The sequence below is a fragment of the Kogia breviceps genome, chromosome 2 (genome assembly GCF_026419965.1).
Source record: "Kogia breviceps isolate mKogBre1 chromosome 2, mKogBre1 haplotype 1, whole genome shotgun sequence".
NCBI lineage: Eukaryota > Metazoa > Chordata > Mammalia > Artiodactyla > Physeteridae > Kogia > Kogia breviceps.
Genome location: NC_081311.1, coordinates 32,079,449 through 32,099,980, shown reverse-complemented (window position 1 = coordinate 32,099,980; position 20,532 = coordinate 32,079,449). Strand labels below are relative to the sequence as shown.

General features: G+C 39.6%; 1 protein-coding gene across 1 annotated transcript in view; it reads left to right on the top strand.

Annotated features, from left to right (window-relative positions):
• Positions 1-19,728, top strand: part of LOC131750304 (protein CC2D2B) — a 132,047-nt gene extending 112,319 nt beyond the window's left edge. The window contains 6 exon segments of the mRNA XM_067024967.1: positions 2,660-2,672; positions 2,675-2,769; positions 8,988-9,198; positions 15,911-16,210; positions 16,302-16,461; positions 17,083-19,728. Coding sequence (XP_066881068.1) covers positions 2,660-2,672; positions 2,675-2,769; positions 8,988-9,198; positions 15,911-16,210; positions 16,302-16,461; positions 17,083-17,494 — 1,191 coding nt within the window. The 3' untranslated portion in view covers positions 17,495-19,728.
• Positions 19,729-20,532: the final 804 nt, after the last annotated feature.

Genomic DNA, 20,532 nt, shown 5'->3' with positions numbered 1-20,532 from the left:
CCACCCACTGTCACTTTCGTTTCTCTTTTTATGTTTATTTTTCTTCATAGCACTTGTCACTTTGTGACTTTGTTGTTGTTGCTGTTCACTTATTCTCATTAGAATATAAACTCTATATTCTATATAGGGAGCAGACTCTATTTTATTTAGGAATTAAGTAAATACCTAAATTGTATCCAGCTTGCCCTAAAGGAATTAATGAAGAAATGTAATAAACCTGAATTTTGCATTTTAGGGACACATTGGGAAAATTTTATATATGTATGTATATATATATATACTCTTACACACAGACACACACACAAACACATGCTAAAATGAATACACATACACATTCCAGTCCTTTTATCATATCCAGAAATCCAGAAATTGTGAGAATGATTTCTGAACACATATCTCCCAGTGAAAAACAGCTTGAAAGTAGAAGCCATGAGAGACAGCCTACTTATTAAACTTATGATTATAGTCTGTGACCCATTCTTCTGAAAGTGTTCTTAAATAGGCTCTGGACATTTAAGTTACCGGGAAGCCAAATTATTGTCATAAAGTTGCTTAGGGCACATGAATTGGAACCTGAGGAGGTAGGTACTATTTAAATGCCATTATAAATGGCATGGAGCTTTTAGCCTGATGTGGCCATCTCCTCTCTAGGGAACTAAGATAGGCCGAGGCAGCCTCTCCCCGAATGATGCTGGGCTAGACTGGGCTCTGCCAACTTCTGCTTCTGAGTTTTCCTTGTCTTGCCATTGGTTCCTGAAGCCCTACTCTCCTGAGCATAAGCATTGTGTCACGTGGCTCACATACATATTTGTAGCTGTTCAAGTATATGAAGAGGTCATACCTAAAACTCAGATTCATGCAACATACATTCGTTACTTAATTGTAGATCTTCATCATGCATCTTTTGGGACAAAGGATTCCAAGTAAAAGGGTTAGGGTTTCATCGTTTATTTTTTAATATTTAAAGAGGTTGCTGTACATTCTCAGAAGTGAGGATCACTGTCCTGGGCTGACCGTCTACTTCTGTTGTGATATTCTACTAAACAAGTTAAAGTACAGTTGATTAGATTTCACACTTCAGGTCTTACATCACCTTAATTGGAGTTTTTCCAGTTTTTTGTTTGGTTTTTTTTCCTGATTTACGAGCGCAGATGGTTAATTACATCCGCTACAGATTTGACAAGCTAGGTTACTAAAGGTAATCTTCACCGCCTTCATTCAAAGCTTTGGGAATCTCTAAAGCAAAGGAAATAAGGAGGACGAAGAGATTAATTAGGTTTCTAGAAGGAATAGGTTTCGAGGTGGAACTTAAGAGACAGAATTTCACAAAGAAAGCAACTTTAGGGGCTTCGGAAACGGGTGAAGCACAAATGGAGGGACTGATAATCCCATCCCTCGGGTGTACGGGGCTGTTGTAACGCGAGATGAGGCCGACTCAATCCACTCCGAGAAGGGTTTATAAAACGCCAACTAGAGGCATCGGAACTTTCCTCCTCCTCATCGGGGAGCCATCGAAGGTTCTCAGCAGGTGAGAGGCATGACCGGATTGGCCAACGGAAGGATGATCAGCATTTTAATTTCTCCGGCGCTCTCTTCAGACCTCTGCCCGCACCTGAGGCCGGCTTTGCGGTAGGTGGTGTTGGGGCTCTCGGGCAAAGCGAAGCGCAGGGCCGCGCAGAGCCGACCAGCGACGCTGCCGCGTCCGGCGGGGACCGCCAAGCCGCTGCCTGGCGTTGCACCTGGGCCCCGCACGGCCGCCCATTGGACGGCTCCGGATGACCCGGCTGTATCGCGAGACGAGATTGGCAGCGGCGGGGCCGCATGTGCCCCCGCGCTGGCTTTGTACGCGGAGCCGCCTGCCGGTCCTTTAACAATGGGCGGCGCGAGCGCCCCGGCGCTGGGCCCGAGCTGAGGCCGGCGCTTCGCGGCCGACTGTCCGCAGCATGAGCGGGGCCGGCGTTCCCCGCACGCTGGCGGGGCTGGGCCTGTGAGGGCCGCGGTTCCGGGTAAGGGAGGCCGCCGTGGGAACCGGCAGGCCTGGGCTGGCGGCGGGGCACTGGACCCGCCCGGCCCGGCCTTTTGTTCGCCTTTCTAGGGCCGCGCGATCCCGTGCGCTCCTCCGGATGAGGAGGCGGCGGCCTGGGTGCGCGCTGGGGCCGGCCGGGCCGCGAGGAGGCTCCAGGGGAGGAGCGCGCCCACGACTGTCTGCGGCGGGCACCCGGAGCTGCGCGGGCGTTCGTCTCCGGGTTTCTCGGCGGGAGGTTTTCACCTCAGGGGAGCCGTGACTGGTGTCAAGTCTCCTCTTCTCAAGGGCTGACTGGAGAATTAAAGCCGGGGCGCGAGGATCCTGAAGCCGGGCCTCCCGTCCGGCTTTCCCGAGCACGCGCCCGGGAAACTAGGGAACTAGGGCCCAAGTTGGTCCCAGTTTGCCCGGCGCCCGGTCCGGCCGTTCTCCAAACAAGCTGGCTCCTCCTGACCGGTGGCTCGGGCCTTAAGTGCGGCGTCGGGGAATTGGTTTGGATCGGTGCTGATTTTAGGGCGAGTCAGGTGAAGATGAACAGTCGCCCAGGGTGGCCTGAGGTCACACCCCTCGGGGAGGGGGCGCGTAGGGGCGCGTGGAGGGAGCTGGCAGTGACCGCGTCTGGGGTGTGTCTTACAGACTGAAGTTGCCGCGTCTGGCCAGGCGCGCCGCCCGGTCCCATGGAGCTGGAGGGTCAGTGGTGGCGGGGACAGCTGGCTGCCGATATCCATCAAGCTCTTCGATACAAGGTAACCGCGATGCCCCGACCTTTCCATTCGGTGTCTTATGTCAGTTAGTATGAATCTCGGCTCCCTGGAAATCCCGGTCCGGGTCTTTAACCACTAGTTTCCAGACCAGAAAAGGCGAGTTTGCCTATTTGCTCAAGGTTAATTAACTTCTTGGCTTCTTCCCTGGGTTGTAGCAGAAGAACCTGAAACTTGAATGAGGAGGGGGGTGGGGCGTGGTAGTTGGGAGAGGGAAGGTGTGAAGGGACATTCTGATGTCCTTGTTTCCAGGTGGAACATGGATTTGATACTGTATTTAAAAAGATAAGTGCTGGCTTTTTATTGGGCAGAGCAGCCCTCCTTTATTCTATAGTTGTTGTTGCATGCAGCTGTCTGTTATGTCTCATTTGTACAACGGTAAATTCCCCAGCCTTTCCACTAACTTGCTGTGAGACTTTGGACAAGTTACTTAATTTTCTGCTTCTCAATTTCCTCATCTGTCAAATGAATAATAATAATAGAACGTGCTTTATGGGACGACTGTGAAGATTAAAGTGAGGTAATACTGTAGATGTGCTCAGAACAGTGCTTGGCATATAGTAAGCATTAAGGAAGTGATAACTATTTGTTATTCCCTACCCCCAAAACCCCAAGACTTGGGTGGTGTTCAAAAAGCCTAAGGTAGGAGTTAGCTGCTCTTCAGCTAATATCAAAGGCCAGGAGTAGACCAAGTATATTTTAAAAGATTTTGGGGAAAAAGTACACCTTTCTGGCACAATGCAAATTTTGTTTATTGTTGCTCCTAAGTAACAATTTTATTCCGTATGTCACATCTCAGCGAAATGTGTCAGCTCTGCGTCTTTGATAACCAGAAGAGAGACCAGATCCAAAATTAACTCTTAACTTAACTTCACTATGGATAGAGAGAACCACTCATTATGTATAGAAAATTGGAAAGAAGCAAAACAGCTGACTCTTTAATAAAAAGGCTGCTCACTGTTGGAGTTGAGAGATCCTGGGATGATAATGAACTTGTATCTTGATTTTTTTAAACCAGGTTAAGTAGATTAGAAAACCTAATTCTGACTTAAATTGTTACAGTTGTACCCTTTTCTAAAGTTTGAGTTCTAAATGCTGCTTACTAGTTCTGACATTCAGTCTCTTAGACACTCAAAATACACCTCAGCCCCCTAAGAGGTCGTTTGTACTACTGAAAAGTCTCAACTATGGCATGGTTCTCTGGAATGTTAAGAAGAGAGTTGCGGGTTTTCCACTTTGAAAATTGTCCAAATACCTTCGTTTTGTTTTGTTTTTTCAGATGTTGTCTTCCAGTTTTAAATGCTCTTATTTTCTAAGTGTCAGCTCTTTATTCCTCTGGTATGTGGTGAAAATAATATTTGATGTTAATGATACATATGTTTTGTAATGACGTGAAACTTAAAAGATTTTTCCTGGTGATTTCCATGGTTTTCGATTCTTACGTTTTATGTGTAATTTTAATCCTGAGTGATTACCTGAATTAATTTTGTTAGTTGAGGTTGGAAATGGATTTTTTTTCCAGCAGATTTGTTGAATGTTTTTGTGTATTGAGCTCTGGGGAGGATCTAAGGAATAAGATACAACCTGTACTAACCTTACTTACAAGGGATCAGAGGATGAGATAGCACAGGGCCTGAAAGAATGCTACTGAAAGTTGTCTTGGGCCACCTGCGGCATGCTACTGTGGGTTGTCTATTTTATCTTTAAGCATTGTGTAAGCCACATTCTTGTTATTTGACACAATGGCCACACTTTATAATTTGTTACTCAGTAAAACTTGAACCTGTGGAACTGGAGAGACCACTGTTTATAGTATACTGAAGTCAAGGAAAGTTAAAATGAACTTTTCTCACAGAGAGTACATGTTAATTCCAGGCTATTAATTAGGTGATTTAGTTGGGTAGTCATATGCTTATTCAACGTATTTGCATGTCTACAGCGTGCAAGGTGCTATGCCAGGGGTTGGAATGGTAATAGTGAATGAGACAGACATGATCCCTACCTTTATGGAGTCTAATCTCATACAATTTAGAGCATCTGAATTTAGGTCTTCCTTTGGGCAGTTGCCATTCAGGCACAATGGAAGGTATCTATGTTTAGACCCAAGGTTTGTGGAGGAATAATTGGTGTAACCAGCCTTGTGTCTACGAGGGAAGAGTAAAAATTACAACAAATGAAAATCCTCTTTAACCCCAAATGCCAGCTGTACTGTTCTTGTAAAATACAATCACTTCTCCCCGCTCCCACCCCCAACAAAGCAGCTGTCCTCTTATACCCTGTGTCTTCTCTTTCTTCTCATTGTTTTGCTATGTATACTAGTGTCTTAGGATGCTTGGGGAAGTATTTTCAGGAGCCTTTATGACAGATGGGAACAATGCTAATTTTGTGAGAAGCATCAAGAAAATATCCCACAGAGTTGTGAGTATTCCTTCTATGCCTTTATTTCCAGCCTGACTGGACAGTTAACCCATTCTGGGAAGGGGATGGCATTTAGGGTGGTGAGCTAATGGGGGACCTGAGATTGGAGATGGAGATGACATGTTTAGGTCTTTCTGTGCTTTGGTCCTGTGGGATCCTGAGAAGCAGACAGGAACAAGAGTATTCAATTCTAGGGGATCAGGAGTAGACATTAGAAAAAACTCATAAGCTGAGAGAAGCATAGGTCATTTTCTCATGCGTATAACTGCACCACATGGACAAAGAACTAAATCTGACAGCCATATGATAAGCCCTTGTACTTTACCATTTAAAATAATATAAAGAGAATGTATTGGACACATTGTTAATAGTCTCCTAGTGATGGCCCTTGGATTCTTGCCTTTGTTTTGTCTTCATTTGGCAAAGTTAACATAGTTAAAAATAAAGTCCACAAGTGTCTTCCAGCTAAGTTTCCCAGTGCATCTTTAAGACCTTGTTCAGGCCTCTTTTACAGAAAGCCTGCCCTGGTTTTGTTTTTTCCTAACATCCCACTCTGTGAGCTGGGTTAGATCTCCCTCCTCAGTGTTCTATAATACCCTGTGATTACTATATTATATTCTAATAATCTCTGTATTTTGGTTCACCTGCTAGAGGCTTGAAACGGTATTCCAGCTTTTATCCCTGAGGTTAGCACAGTATCTGCTACATGGGAGATGCTCAATAAATGTCACATGATGACAGCTAAGAAAATTGAAATTTGAAATGGTAACTCATTTACACCATTGTAAAAATGAAGAGAAAAATCCTAGCGACTACATGAGAAATTCACGTGTTCCCTTTATTTAGAGAAATTAGTATTTTTTCTCTTCAAAGAGTTGAGCAAGCCTAAGCCAATGTGTTTTCTTTTTCTTCAATAGCATTTGTTGATTCTACTTTCACTTATACAAAAATTAAAAACATAAAATAGCCCATTAGCCTATCTCCCAAGTAGCTCTTACTAATATATTTTTAAGTGATACATGCATATGGGTTTAAAAATTTGGGGATAGTATCTGGTGTTTTATTTATTTGTTCATTGGCTGCGCTGGGTCTTCATTGCAGTGCATGGGCTTCTCTAGTTGCGGCACATAGGCTTAGTTGCAGTATGTGGGATCTTAGTTCCCCTACCAGGGATCGAACCCCGGGCCCCCTGCATTGGGAGCGCAGTCTTAACCACTGGACCACCAGGGAAGACCCAGTATTGGGTTTAACATGAGCTTTCCCCAACCCTCACTATTCCCTGATTCCCTAAGGTTACCAGCGTTATTGTTTTTTTTTCTGAAAAGGTACCCAATAAATTAGTATATTTGCAAATACAATTTTTTTGTTGATACAAGAGGTTATAATGTATATTCACTGTTCTGTACCTTCCTCCCACCCCACCCTCACTCAGTTTGTCAGAATTTTCCATATCAACACATATAGGTCTACTGCCCTTTATTTTAATGTCCACATTGAATCGATGTCCCTTAAGTTTATTTAATTAGTTCCTTGTTGCTAGACATCAAGATTTTTTAAAAAATTATGCTTATTTTGAGACCCCCTATACCCTTTACTCAGTCCTCCCTCCCCATCTCCCCTCCCACCCCCATGGTAACCATCTTGCAAAACTATGGTGCAATTATCACAGCCAGGATAGTATTGATATTGATACAGTCAAGGTACAGAACATTTTCTGTACATTTATCACCATAAGGATCTCCCATGTTACCCTTTTATGGGCACACCCTCTTTCCTCCATTCCTCATCCTCCCTTAACCTCTGGCAACTACTGATCTGTTCTTTATTTTTATAATATTGTCATTTCAAGAATGTTATGTAAGTGGACTTATGCACTATGTGATCTTTGGGGATTGGCTTTATCCACTCAAAATAATTCTCTGGAGATCCATACAGGTTTTTGACATTAACCTTTTTATTCTACCATTTTGCTCTTTAAAAGAGTGCTGCAAAGGACCTCCTTATATGTAGGATCAATTCCTAGGCCTGGTGTTGCTAGGTTAAGGGGTGTCTGCAGTCTGCATTTTCAAAAATTTATATTACCTAGTTCTCCTTCAGAAGGTTATTATCAATTGTCAGTGTCACCAATAATATATGGGAGTTCCTATATCCACTCTTGATAGCATAAGCAAAAAATTAATAAAATATAATCTGGTAAGTGAAAAACTATATAGTTATCCCTCAGTATCCATGGGGAATTGGTTCCCGGATCCCTGCAGATACTGAAATCTGAGGATGCTCAAGTCCCTTATATAAAATGGAGTAATATTTGTGTATGTCCTACACACATCCTCCTGTATACTTTAAATCATCTCTAGATGACTTAATCATCCATGTTGTAGCATATATCAGAATTTCATTCCTTTTTAAGGCTGAATAATATTCCATTGTATGTATATATTGCATTTTGTTTATCCATTCATTTGTTGATGAACACTTGGGTTGTTTGTTTCCACTTTTTGGCTGTTGTGGACAATGCTGCTATGAACATGGATGTACAATTATCTGTTTGAGTCTCTACTTTTAACTTCTTTTGGGTATATACCTAAAAGTGGAATTGCTGGATCATATGGTAATTCTACATTTAATTTTTTTTGAGGAATTGCAATACTGTTGTTCACAGTGGCTGCACAATTTTATATTCCTGCCAATACACAAGGGTTCCAATTATTCTATATCCTTGTTGACACTTGTTTCTGTTTTCTAGATTTTGCTTTTTGGTTTTTTTTGACAATAACAATCCTAATTGGTATGAAATGGTATCTCATAATGGTTTTTATTTGCATTTCCCTAATGATTAGTGATTTTGAGCATCTTTTTATGTGCTTATTGGCCATCTGTACATCTTCTTTGGAGAAATGTTTAGTCAAGTCCTTTGCCCATTTTTTAATTGAGTTGTTTTTTCTATTGAGTTGTATATATAAAAGTCCTTTATTTAATCTGGATATTAACACCTTACCAGATATATGATTTGCAAATATTTTCTCCCATTCTGTGTGTTGCCATTTCACTCTGTTGATAGTGTCCTTTGATGCACAAAAGTTTTTATTTTGATGAAGTCTAATTTGTCTTTTTTTTGCTTTTTTTTTCCTATGCTTTTAGGGTCATATCCATGTTACTTCCTTCCATTGTGATACCTTTTGGGTTTAGTGTGGCATTATGCTGAGCTCATAAAATGAATTTAGAACCCTTCCATCTTTCTCTGTTCTAGAAATACTTAAATAGTATAGAAATTTTCTAATTTTTAAAAAATGAGAAGCCTGATTAGAAGATACTAGTGGATGTATACTAGTCTCTGCCTTCCACATCCCTGCATGTATAATACAGTATGCATCATACGAGGAACATATCTGTTACCTTCTAACCAAAAGTTTTGAACTTCTTGTAGGGGGTGTGTATGTATGGTTTGGTTGGTATTTTGGTAATGCTGTTTTCCTGAAAACACCTGGTAGGGAAAACAGGATTCCCTTATTTAAAATCTTGTTAGAATACATTTATTCCATAATGCAAGAAACACCTATAACTGGTTATGTCAGATGTAGTTAAGAATAAGGATAAAAGTTTGGTTTTAAATTTTAAATGCCATTCATTATCCTGCCACTCTTTCATTTTTGTGTTTTACTTAAGAAAAATGTGTTTTAGGCATTTGCATCAGTAATATATTGGGGAAAAAGTGTCACCTTTGCACTGTGGGAATAATTCTTCTGTATGCTATGTTAGACTAAATGTTGTTCCTCTTGATTTAGGAGCTGAAGTTACCTTCCTACAAAGGCCAGTCCCCTCAACTAAGTCTTAGAAGGTATTTTGCTGACTTGATTGCCATTGTAAGCAATCGTTTCACCCTCTGCCCTTCTGCTCGACATCTTGCTGTCTATTTGCTGGACCTGTTTATGGATCGGTATGACATCTCTATCCAGCAGCTTCATTTAGTTGCACTTTCGTGTCTGCTTCTAGCAAGTAAGTATGAATCTGATATACATGACTGGAACATTCCATTGTTTATAATAAAATAAATTTACATAGAACTCAGTGAAATATCACCAAATTCCTTTCATTCCAGTTTACTAGTATCGGAAAGTTTATGTTGAAAGTGCTTTTTGGCATAGCAATTCTTAACCAGACATATTAAAAAGTGGCTCTGGAGTCTTTTAAAAGCATGTGTGCCTGGGCCCTACATCCTGAAGATTCTGATACAGATGTCTAAGCCACTCCAGATCTACTGACTCAGAATCTACATCATGGGGCCTGGATATTTTTTAACTTTTTAAAAGTTCCAAAGGTGATTCTGATGTACTTTTCCAATTGAGAACCATTGTCTTAAAGCAGTGGTTCTCAACCAAGAGCCGTTGTGCCTCATGGCAGGTATTTGGCAATGTGTGGAGACAGTTTTGGCTGTCGTCACAACCTGGGAGGAAGGTAAACATCTGCAATGCACAGGACAGCCCTGCACAACAAAGAATTATCTAGCCCAAAATGTCAGTGGAGGTTAGGTTGAGAAACTCTAAAAGGTACCATCCTCTCGTGTTCTTAGAATACCTTCTACTGAGTATGTAATGAGTTGGCTTAATGAACTGAAGATTCATGTGCAACTGCTATAAATGTGAAAACATCTGCTTTTGCAGTAGGCAAAACTATGTAGTAAGCTGTAAGGTAGAATCTGATAATGAGCCTTTTGCTGCCTTTCTCTTAACATCTTCCTGTAACACATTTCATTGTTTGTTAGTACCTTGAGAGAAAGAGGGTGAGTAAAGGCATTGAAATTGAAAGTTTTCTTCTTTTAGTAATGTGAAAAGATGGTATTTGATATTGAAGTTGAATCCATTATGTAGTTTTTATATTATTCATGTCATTACAATAGAAATTTAAGTCCCACTTAAAGTAGCATGTAGAAATATTGACTGCCTTCACCTCTAACCTCCACTTGAGGATTTAGGATCCAATGTGATTGCTGTCTAAGAAACATTTCTCTTCTACCCTGCCACCAGAGTTCTTTCTAAAACACCTTTGCACTTTGACTGCAAATAAACCTAAACCAAATGCAGGCCTGTGCGGTATCATTTATGAAACCAATCTCTTCTCAGATTTTCCTTTCCTGCCCTTATTTTTCCTTTCATCTGATGACCTCAACCTCTTGTTTTATCTCCTTGAGCAGATCTTTTTGTAAGTTATTTCAACTCCTTTGTGGACCAGGCTGAATATAAATAAACATAGCCCACTGATGACTTTCCACTGCCTGTGGGTTGAGGTGGAAACTCCTTATTGTAACATTTAGAACCTTTCATCTGGACCCAGCCACCTTTCTAGACTTGTCTTCCAACCCTGTCCCCATGTAACTTGAGTCAGATTCTTACCAGAATAGTATATTTCCTGAATATCTATATTTCTCTTAATCTGTTATCCTCTGAGATCCAGACACATCACCTGCTCCTCTCCCCACCATCCAGAAAGCCAGAGGTAATGCTTGTACATTTATAAGTAACCTTTAATTTAACCTTTAATTAAGGTTTCATCCTCATAAGCAATCATGTGTACAATTCTGTATATGTTTCATCACTAGCTATGAAGCCCTTTGTGGTTTGATAGTTTGCATAAGGTTGGAAAAACCCATACTTGACATGTCAAATGTGTGAGTATCCACATGGAATGGCTTCTTGTTATCCTGAGAATGTTAGTTTATTATAGGATCAGTTTATAGTAGAGAGACACTGGAAGTCAAACATGCAAGTTAGGTTATTTTAAAAACTTGGGATCATTAATGAAAAATTTTTTGCCTGCTGTGGTTATCACTGTCCTACCTGGTCTTTGCCTATGGACTGTGAAATTATGAGTGATGCATAGTCAGTTCGTAGACTGACTTAACATTTGTGACTAAAATTACTAGTAACTTACTAAGTTACTTGGGGATTATAAACTGGATATTCATAAGCTACATGTCACTACCAAAGTTCACCGAGGTCTCTAGTTGAATGACAACTCTGGCCACCATGCAGTGCTTGGCATTGGTGTCAGGTTTCTGCAATTTCCACAATTTGGGGAAAGGATACTTTATTTGTGCACCATCTTAGATTGGTTGGAATGGAGTTTTCAGTTCTTGTTTTTAAATTATCTATTACTGTTAGTTTAACGTCGTGATCAATTTATTTTATTGAAGGTTATTTGATTTAATCTGTGTAGTAGTATGTAGTTCTTTTGGCTCATTTTCCAGGAACTAGGCTTTAGGATTTGCATTTGCTGGGTTCAAATGTGAACTGTTTACCGCCTGTTACTAAAAGAGTCAGATACCTCCTCCCTTTGTTCTACTGACCCCACCCCTTTTTCCCTGAGAGCGAATTGCTTTTACATTGTTCCTCTTCCACTGGAGAGCAGGAAAATGTGAGATAGGTGTCCCCCAGGGTCTCAGCTCCTCCCAAGTAGGCACTGGTCAAAGGAGTTCAAGCTATCAGCTCTTCACTAGGGTCAGGAATCAGAGACTGGCCCTTAGTAGCCCACTGCAATCTCTCCTCCCTCCAATCTAACTTTACTACAACAGAAGTGCTTAGGATGCTTATAAACTGGTAGCCTGTTTTCAGTATCTGATGTCTGTTTTAAATTTGTGGAGGTCATTCTAGTGTTTCTTAGATTCTTACATTCTTACACTCGCTGTTCTTACATTTGGATTCCGATGTCAGCTCTCCAATTAGTTATCATAAACTTTATTCAAATAATGCTTCTCTCACAGAGTGGATGTCCCCCTCCCCCAGCTGCTCCCTGCTTTGGGAGGGGCAGCCTGTTGTGTAAAAGTGAAAAACAACTTACAGCTGACAGGACTGGGTGACAGCTGTATTTCAGTTATTAAATAGGTTGGAAGGCTTTTGGTAGTTTAGTTAAAAATGGAGCACAGCTTGTAAGTTCAGGTACTAATGCATATCTTGCTGCCTGGGTGTACATACTATTAGAGGTAGGAAGAAAGGGCCTACAGATTGGGGAGAGGTGTGTAGTGTTTTACAGCGGGGATTATAGGAAATCTATATGGATATAGGTTTGAATCTCGTCAGCAGTATGAATTTCAGCAGCTTGAACTTGAGTCTCAAGTTACTTCTCTATAAAATAAAAATAGACACCTTACAAAGTTGTTGTGAGGATCAAGTGGGGTAATATGTTTAAAAGCATGTATGAAATTGACACATAAAAGTTAGCATTGTAATGATTAATTCCTCCATAAGTGTTCTATAATCTTCACTGGCTCCCTAGCCCCAAAGGTTTTGGCTCATTCCAGAAAAGACTCTGATTTATCCTGGGAAATTTTCAAACTCTAACTCTTTGACATGTATACTGTGGCTTCCCTTGCCTTGTGTGATCAGCACTGAACTTGTAGAGAGCATGGAAACAGTCTTAAACATGAGGCTTTTGATATAATTTGCTCAAGGTATTGTGTAACTAAGATTTTGGAGTCAAGATGAAGCCAAAGTGAGATTATAGGCTTTTAATAGTAAAAATTTGTGACAAGAACTTGTTCTCCTTGCTCACCAATACTGGGTTGACAAAGCTTTTTACTATTTGATGGGTGAAAAACTGTATTTCACAGATGATTTTGTTTATATATCAATTTTTAGTGAGATTAGAACCTTTTTTCTTTTTCCTATGAATTGTCTCTTCTGGTTCCTAACGCATTTTTTAATTAGATTGATAGTCATACATTTGTGAGAGTTCTTGGTAAATATTAAGGATGACTTTTTTCCTACTTAGTAGTAAAAGACTAGAATGTAGGTTGGCAGAGATTACAGTGACATCTGATCCATGGCCTACCACCACATATCTGCCATTCACTCCTGGCTTTGAAAATGTGCTGGTTTCCATGGCTGATCTGAACATTTCCTATAAAGACAACCTGATGTTTTGTTTCTGTGGCCCCTAATTCTTTGTTTCTGGAAAGCAGATGAGAATTTCCTGTGCCTTTATTTCCTGTTTGGGGGCCTTTATCAATATAATCACATGGCTTCTGGTATTTCCTTTCAATAGAAGAAACTGATCTTTGTGATCTGTATGTGGTATTAACGGATAAGTAGATTTAAAATAGTCACACACATAGCATTCAGCACAATAAAAACTGGATATGAATGCAGGTACTCATTGACGCTCTCACACATTTTGAAATCCTTTAATATCCATGTATCTGATTGTATTACTATATATAATGAAAACGTTCCAAAAAAACCTTAATTAAAATCCCAAGTATAGTTATTTATGTAGCATGCAGGTTATTTTTTATCTTTGTAAATCAAGGTGCAAAGGCTTTCATGCTTGTAATAGCCAAGTACTTTATAAACACCCCATGGATGCTTAATAATATAAAACTTTGTCTATTCTGGTAGTTGTCCCCATTTAACCTGGTGTAGTACTTTGGTCTAGAAGCACAGATTTGGGAATTCAAACGTAAGTCTTCCATTTTGGGTTTGACTCAACTTAATTGACTTTAAATGAATTGGCCAACCTTGCTGCCTTGGTTTCTTGAGCTGTGAAATTGGTCACATACAACGGTTTTCTATGTTGAAAGTTTCAAGGAGATAATATGAAACATTCTTGATCCTTGAATTAAACAGTGGATATATTAATTTCTTCAAAGGAACGTCAAGCATGATATTTAAAAACTCATTAACTTTTTACAGTACTCTTTTGAAGTATACTGCCAGTATTGCTGCTTCTACACAGAGTACTTTGAAAGTCTTAATGATTCATCCAGAGGGATTGAACTAAATTCCTAGGTCATTCTCCTGAAGAATTCCATTCAGTTATACTGAGAACAGTGGGTTCATCTCCTATATTTATGCAGTGATCATGCTGGATGACTGTCATTAAGACCACTTTAGTGCTTTCAGCTGTACTAATAAATGCCTCAGCTGTACTAATAAATGCCTTTGGCAAAACTTGTGAAATTTATGTGATTTGAATTGGGAAGGACTATCTAGATTCTTGAAAAGTCCGATTTATGTAGGTTTTTTGGATCATTTCTTACCTGCAGCGATGTTAAGGGTGGTTTAAATCTAACAAAGTTCAAAATTTCTGCAGTGGGAGTGAAATTTTAAACTTCTTTGGGACTAGACTCTTAAAGTTATGAGCTTAGAGTCTCTTGGCATATGAGACAAAACCTTCTACTCTTGTTCACCCTCTCTAAGCAAAGACCAGGGTCGTTAGCAGTGCTTTTTCCCCAGCCCCTAAGGCAGGCTGACTTGAACAAACCTCACTGACTCCATTATGTGGAACATCTGGGCTGAGTGATTCTGGCTACTACCATTAGTTGTCGGAACTTCAATGTGTGGTGTAAACCCATTCCTCCTGGAAGAGAAACTTCACAGGGAAACTCATTTGGTTTCTTCTGGTTTGGTAGTCTTTGTGGTCTTCCCCCCAAAATGTTTTTAAATGGATAAAATAAAATTGTGAGATTTCTAAAGAAATCAAATATATTTAAATAGTTATCAAAATAGTAAAACAAAAAATTTATATAGTAATATATAACATATTCTAACTATAATTGTGAACAAGTGCAAAACCTATTGTGAGAAATCTATAATAATTGCAATATAATATGACTTTTATACCTTAATGTAAAATAGAACATAATTCTAGGAGGTAGAAAGCTTCAGTTTTAATTTCCCTTCTTCTATGGATAATCATGGAACAAAGACCCAAAGAGACTTGACGATAACTCTTTTGGTTCTGTTGCTGCATTTGGAAAATCATAATAGTACTTGATAGCTTGAGTTTTTTCCAGCCATAACTTTTAGAAACATCTAAAGTGAATGGTTTATATATAGTAAATCTTGCTTGGAAATTAAAGTGTGAGATGGTACATAATCCATAGAAAAATTATTCAGGGGCCGGAGAGGGCATTTTATTCCTCAGCTGTGCATATGGATGAGTATTTTCCTGAAAAGAAGTTAATGCCTTCAAATAATGACGTTCAGCCATCAGAGCATCTTTACTCCTATTCTGCTTTGAGTAAGGGGATATAAAAGTGGTATAAAATACCCTCCCTTTTCTTAATAACAGACTTGGCTAGGTTTTTGTTTTGAATTTAGAAAAGGAGGAATAGGGTTTTTTTGTATGAGAATGCTTGTGTTAGCTATTCATCCAGTTTTTTTCCTCTAATCTATTTGTATCTCTCTGGAATTGAGATTATGCTTAAAATATGCCGAGATGAAACACTTGAAGCTTAGCTATTTTTGATTTTAGATAACTATGACATTAAATTCTTTAAACTTTCTTCTGTTCTAACATAATTTTCTTTTACCAACTACCGCCTGACCCCCAAAAGAAAGTTCCTGAAAAGATTCAGCTGGTGAGATGAGGGAGTTATTTTTTTCATTGGCACATAGGACTGTTTTCATTACACAGTAGGACATAGATCAAAATGTTTACACGTTCCAGTTTTTTTTGTTTTTGGTTTTTTTTTTTTTTTTTTTTTTTAGGGAACGGTGAAGGGTGGGGAACCAGAGGCATTGGGAGAGAAAACATGTATATATGAGAACCACAGAGTTCTGGCACAATTGCATCTGCCCAAAGTAGGGGAAAAAATGTCTTTGGATCTAAATCTTTACACTAGGACAGCAGATTCCATTTAAGTGACTAGACTTATATTGATCACTCGCCTAACATTTTCTCTCTCTCGCTCTTATTTTCCTTTGATTATAAGGTAAATTTGAAGAAAAAGAAGATAGTGTGCCTAAGCTGGAGCAGCTCAACAGCCTGGGTTGTATGACTAATATGAATCTAGTATTAACAAAACAAAATTTGCTACATATGGAACTATTATTATTAGAAACCTTTCAGTGGAACCTCTGCCTCCCAACAGCTGCCCATTTCATTGAGTATTATCTCTCTGAAGCCGTGCATGAAACCGATCTTCATGACGGCTGGCCAATGATTTGCTTGGAAAAAACTAAACTCTACATGGCCAAGTATGCAGATTACTTCCTGGAAGTATCTTTGCAAGGTGAGTTATTGTGGATGCCAGTGACTTGTGAGCTTGTGAGCTTGTGACTTGTGCATTCTGTTGCTTAGGTTCATTTTTGATGTCTCCACAGATTATGCCTTTCTAAATTATACACCTTCTTTAGTAGCTGCAGCATGTGTGGCTTCTTCAAGGATTATACTTCGTCTTTCTCCAACATGGCCTACAAGACTGCATCGTCTTACTGCTTACTCCTGGGATTTCTTAGTGCAGTGCATTGAACGGCTATTGATGTAAGCCTCTTTGTTCTTGTGTTTGTAATTTCTTATTAACATTTGTCATGTATAAGGGGCCCTGGGAACAAGTTCTCAAAGGCCCAGAGCTTTTAGGATAGTGGCTCTGACAGCTGCCTGCTGCCATGAGCAAGCCCCTGCATGAGCAGTACTTGGTGGAAGGGGAATTCCTTTTGGCTGTTATCCAGGTAGAGGTTGTCATTGCTAGTATGATTCTGGGTACATAATAACGAAAGGAGGTGCTCTTGTGTGAGCCCACAGCTCTGAGATCATCCAGGCAAATCTTGCCTCATTCCCACATCTGTGAATTGTGGGACCATCAGGATGTCACCAAAGTGGCAGTCATATTTAAGTACTTATTGTGGACATAGCTCCCAAGCTGAAAATAGCCCTTAAAGCTACCAGCAGCCAGTTCCCAAGGGCTCTACCAAGGAAAGGAGCTTTTAGAAGGCTAAGAGTGAGATCTTTCTGTTGTTGAAATTATGGCTGCAGTGACTGCTACCTGGGCAGTGGGGCAGTCCAGTGAGTCAGCTGTTAAGGAGTTGGGGGTGGTGCATGGCTTTCTTGCAAATTTTTCTCAAGTTAACATTATTAGCAGTTTCCTTTCTCTCCATGTTGCAGCGCTCATGATAATGATGTGAAAGAAGCAAACAAACAGAGAGGACAGGCAGGACCTCAGCCAGCACAGCTAAGTGTGTTCCAGACAGCCTCCCAGCCCTCTCGGGCAGTTCACTTTCAGCAGCCTCAGTATCTCCATCAGACACATCAGACCTCGCTGCAGTATCGCCATCCTGTATCGGAACAACCAAGCTGTCAGCAGATTGTATCTACTACACACACCTCATCTTACACACTACCGACATGTCCTGCTGGCTTCCAAACTAGTGTTCAGGGCCTTGGGCACGTGCAGACTGGTGTTGGGATGTCACTGGCAATACCAGTAGAAGTTAAGCCCTGTCTGAATGTTTCTTATAACCGGAGTTATCAGATAAATGAACATTACCCTTGCATTACTCCATGCTTTGAAAGGTGATTTTATGCGAAGGTAAGACTGGTAACCCAGACTGTTTGTGACTCAAAGCTCTGGGGCAAGCTTTTTGTAAACTTCTCTTCAAAAGGAAAGGGATCCAAATGGCATCAGAACTCTTCCAACACCAGCACCAGGAAGACTGAATATCCCTTCCAACGCACCATGAATATCTGGGAGGACTAAGCTAACACTGCAAACACTTTAACATGTGTATGTCATATCCTGTTAAAACACATCCTTATATGACACAAATTTTAAAGCCCCAACTGATGGTCCAAATATTTCAAAAACATTCAACACAACAGAAAACTGGGACAGACTTCAATTCACTGTCTTGTGATTTGACTTGTGGTGGCCTCTGGGCCTAATGTTGACTTATATGTCAGAAACTAATGTTTATCTGTGGACTTGCCAAACAGTCTTTTTATGAAGGAAAGTTACAGTATTAATTTTTGAAGAGGTCCTTTTTTTTATTCTGCAGTTTTGAGTTATATTTTTGATCTACAAATGAATTTCTGACTAAGTTTAAACTCATGAATTGCTATGCTATACCAGTCTGTGCGGTTAAAAAAATTTTTTTTTAGATATTCTATATAACTTCCTATCACAGATAGTATAGGTATCTGGATTTGTGTACTAAAATTAAGGGTGGAGTAGCTCTCTTATCTTAAAATCATGGTCATAAATTTTTGTTGTTTTTTCCCCTAAGATCAGCCTCAAATCTTTAGAATTAAACACATTTAACTCAGGGAATCTGAACTACTTGGAAACTCTTAACTGTAATGCAACATGCTTTGGGAATGTTATAGTATGAACTACCTTAATAACATAGGTTAGTATACTCCTGCTAGAATGTGTTTTCAAACGAGAACATAATTGTATCCTAGAATGAATGAAGTGGTGGTTCCTATCATTCATAATACATATATACGTTTTGCATTTCTCAGTGCAATCAATGATTTATACTCAGATTTGATATTATTCTAAAAAAGTTTTTTCAAGGGAAGGCAAAACTGTAAAATGTCAGTACTAGAATAAAGTCCCATAGGTTTATTTTGAAGTGGAACATGGCCAGGGTAGTTCTCAGGTTGTGCTAGAGCAGCACTTTGTTACATGGAAGACAGGTTTTATAAGCAACCTTTGAATCCAGCTAGTCAAGAGTAAGCAGGCAAAGGTTACTTTCATTAGATTGGCCCCAGGACTGCCCTGGGACATTTCACTATACTGGTGATGAGTGAAAACAGCAATAAGTCATTACAGCAAGGGCAATTTGGGGGTAAAGAGTTTGGAGGGAATAAACTGAAAAAGTAAAAAAAAAAAAAAAAATCATTGTAATAGCTGAAACTGTATACATTGTGCTCTTAACTGTGGGAGAAGAGATATTTGGTGGAGGGAAGCTTTCTGATTTAAAAATTAGTAAGTTGTGTCTTTTTGTTGTGTTTTTTTAAAGGTAGCACTTGAATAGAAGGGAAACTGCGTGGCAGGTATGTAACTGCCACAATATGCATTGAAGACAAACTTATTATAAAGATGTTGTGGGTATGCAGCAGGAGTCTGAGTAATCAAGCCAGTGGCTTTTGTTAGGAAGGGAAGGGACTCAACACAGCAGCGGATCGATCCAGATGGCTCCAGTAGATGAATGTGGGTGGGTGGCTTCTGTCAGCATGAATTCTTACAGAATATCCTTTCCTTTAAAGAAAGGTAACTTTTAGCGTACATAAGTACATAGGGCATGATGTGGATTTATTAGTCTGGTAGATAAAATGAAAAACCACTCAGGTAAGAACACTCACTCATGGCAGTTTTCAAGCATGAAAATTGTTTTCTGAAAGTATCACCACTTTCTCTTTACAGAAGGCTGCTAATTGGATTTTGGTAGTTCTTACCTCAAGAGAACTTGAATTATTTGGGGGGAAGGTGGGTTCAAAAGAGAATATATCATTCACATTCAGAACCTAGCAACCTGGACCAATTTTCAGTATTTTAACTACCTCAATTATACTATGAATGTAAGATAGTGGGATAGAGATCCCAACTTGAAACAACAACTGGTGCCTATGGTAATTTAATGTCTTGTCAAATGCTTTTACTGACTGGTTTAAATGTCATTCTTGTTATAGAATATGCCTTTTTAAAAATCCTATAATAACACTTTCCCAGTTTATATTTTAAAAAGCTAAAGAACACTGGATTAATTTGGGGGGGGTGTAGAGTAAAATAAATAATTGGTTCCTGTCGCTGCATACCCAGGGTGGGGTGGGATGGGGTGGTTGGAGAACCAGAACTATTTTTAAAACATTAGGTTTCAATATAAATACAACTCACAACTGCTAGCTTCGGGGGTGGTGTGGGTGGGGGAGTGGTGTGGGTTTTGTTTTGTTTAATTTATTGATTAGTCTTTAAAGTAGGTTTTTTTGTTTTTTGAGATTTCCGGACCATCAAATGTGTACTGTGAAGAAATTAATGATATGCATAAAGGGCTTTACCAAAGTCCACGAAATAAACACTAAAGTACAGACTGCAAACCAAAATGTATCTGTTACGACATTAATTGCAAATGGCGAGTATGGTGCTGAAGTCCACACCAATGGAATTAGATGAGTGCTATGCACTTAATTTTAAAATAAAACTAGTTTTTGGTAAAATGGTTTTGGTGTTTTGTTTTAAATATAAATATGATGTATATCTGCAGCTTCATTAAACCATATCATGTAAGTCAGACTTGGAATTATAATTATACTTACTTAAGAAAAGGCTATCCAGATGGAGAATATAACCATAGTAGTGGGAAACATTTGTCCATTATATATTCCATACTGAGCACCAAAGCCAACAAAAGTATATTTGACAACGCCTTTTTGGACGTTTGAGCATAAAATCAGTTGTTAGTAATGTTAGAACTGCAGCATATAAATTATGAAACAATAATGCAAGCTGCAGAAAATCTGAAGTCAGTTCAAAAGGAGGGATGCAGAAAATGGTCAAAGGTGTGAGAGGGAATAGGGTCAACAGTAATGGCCTGTTCATTTAAGCATCATTTG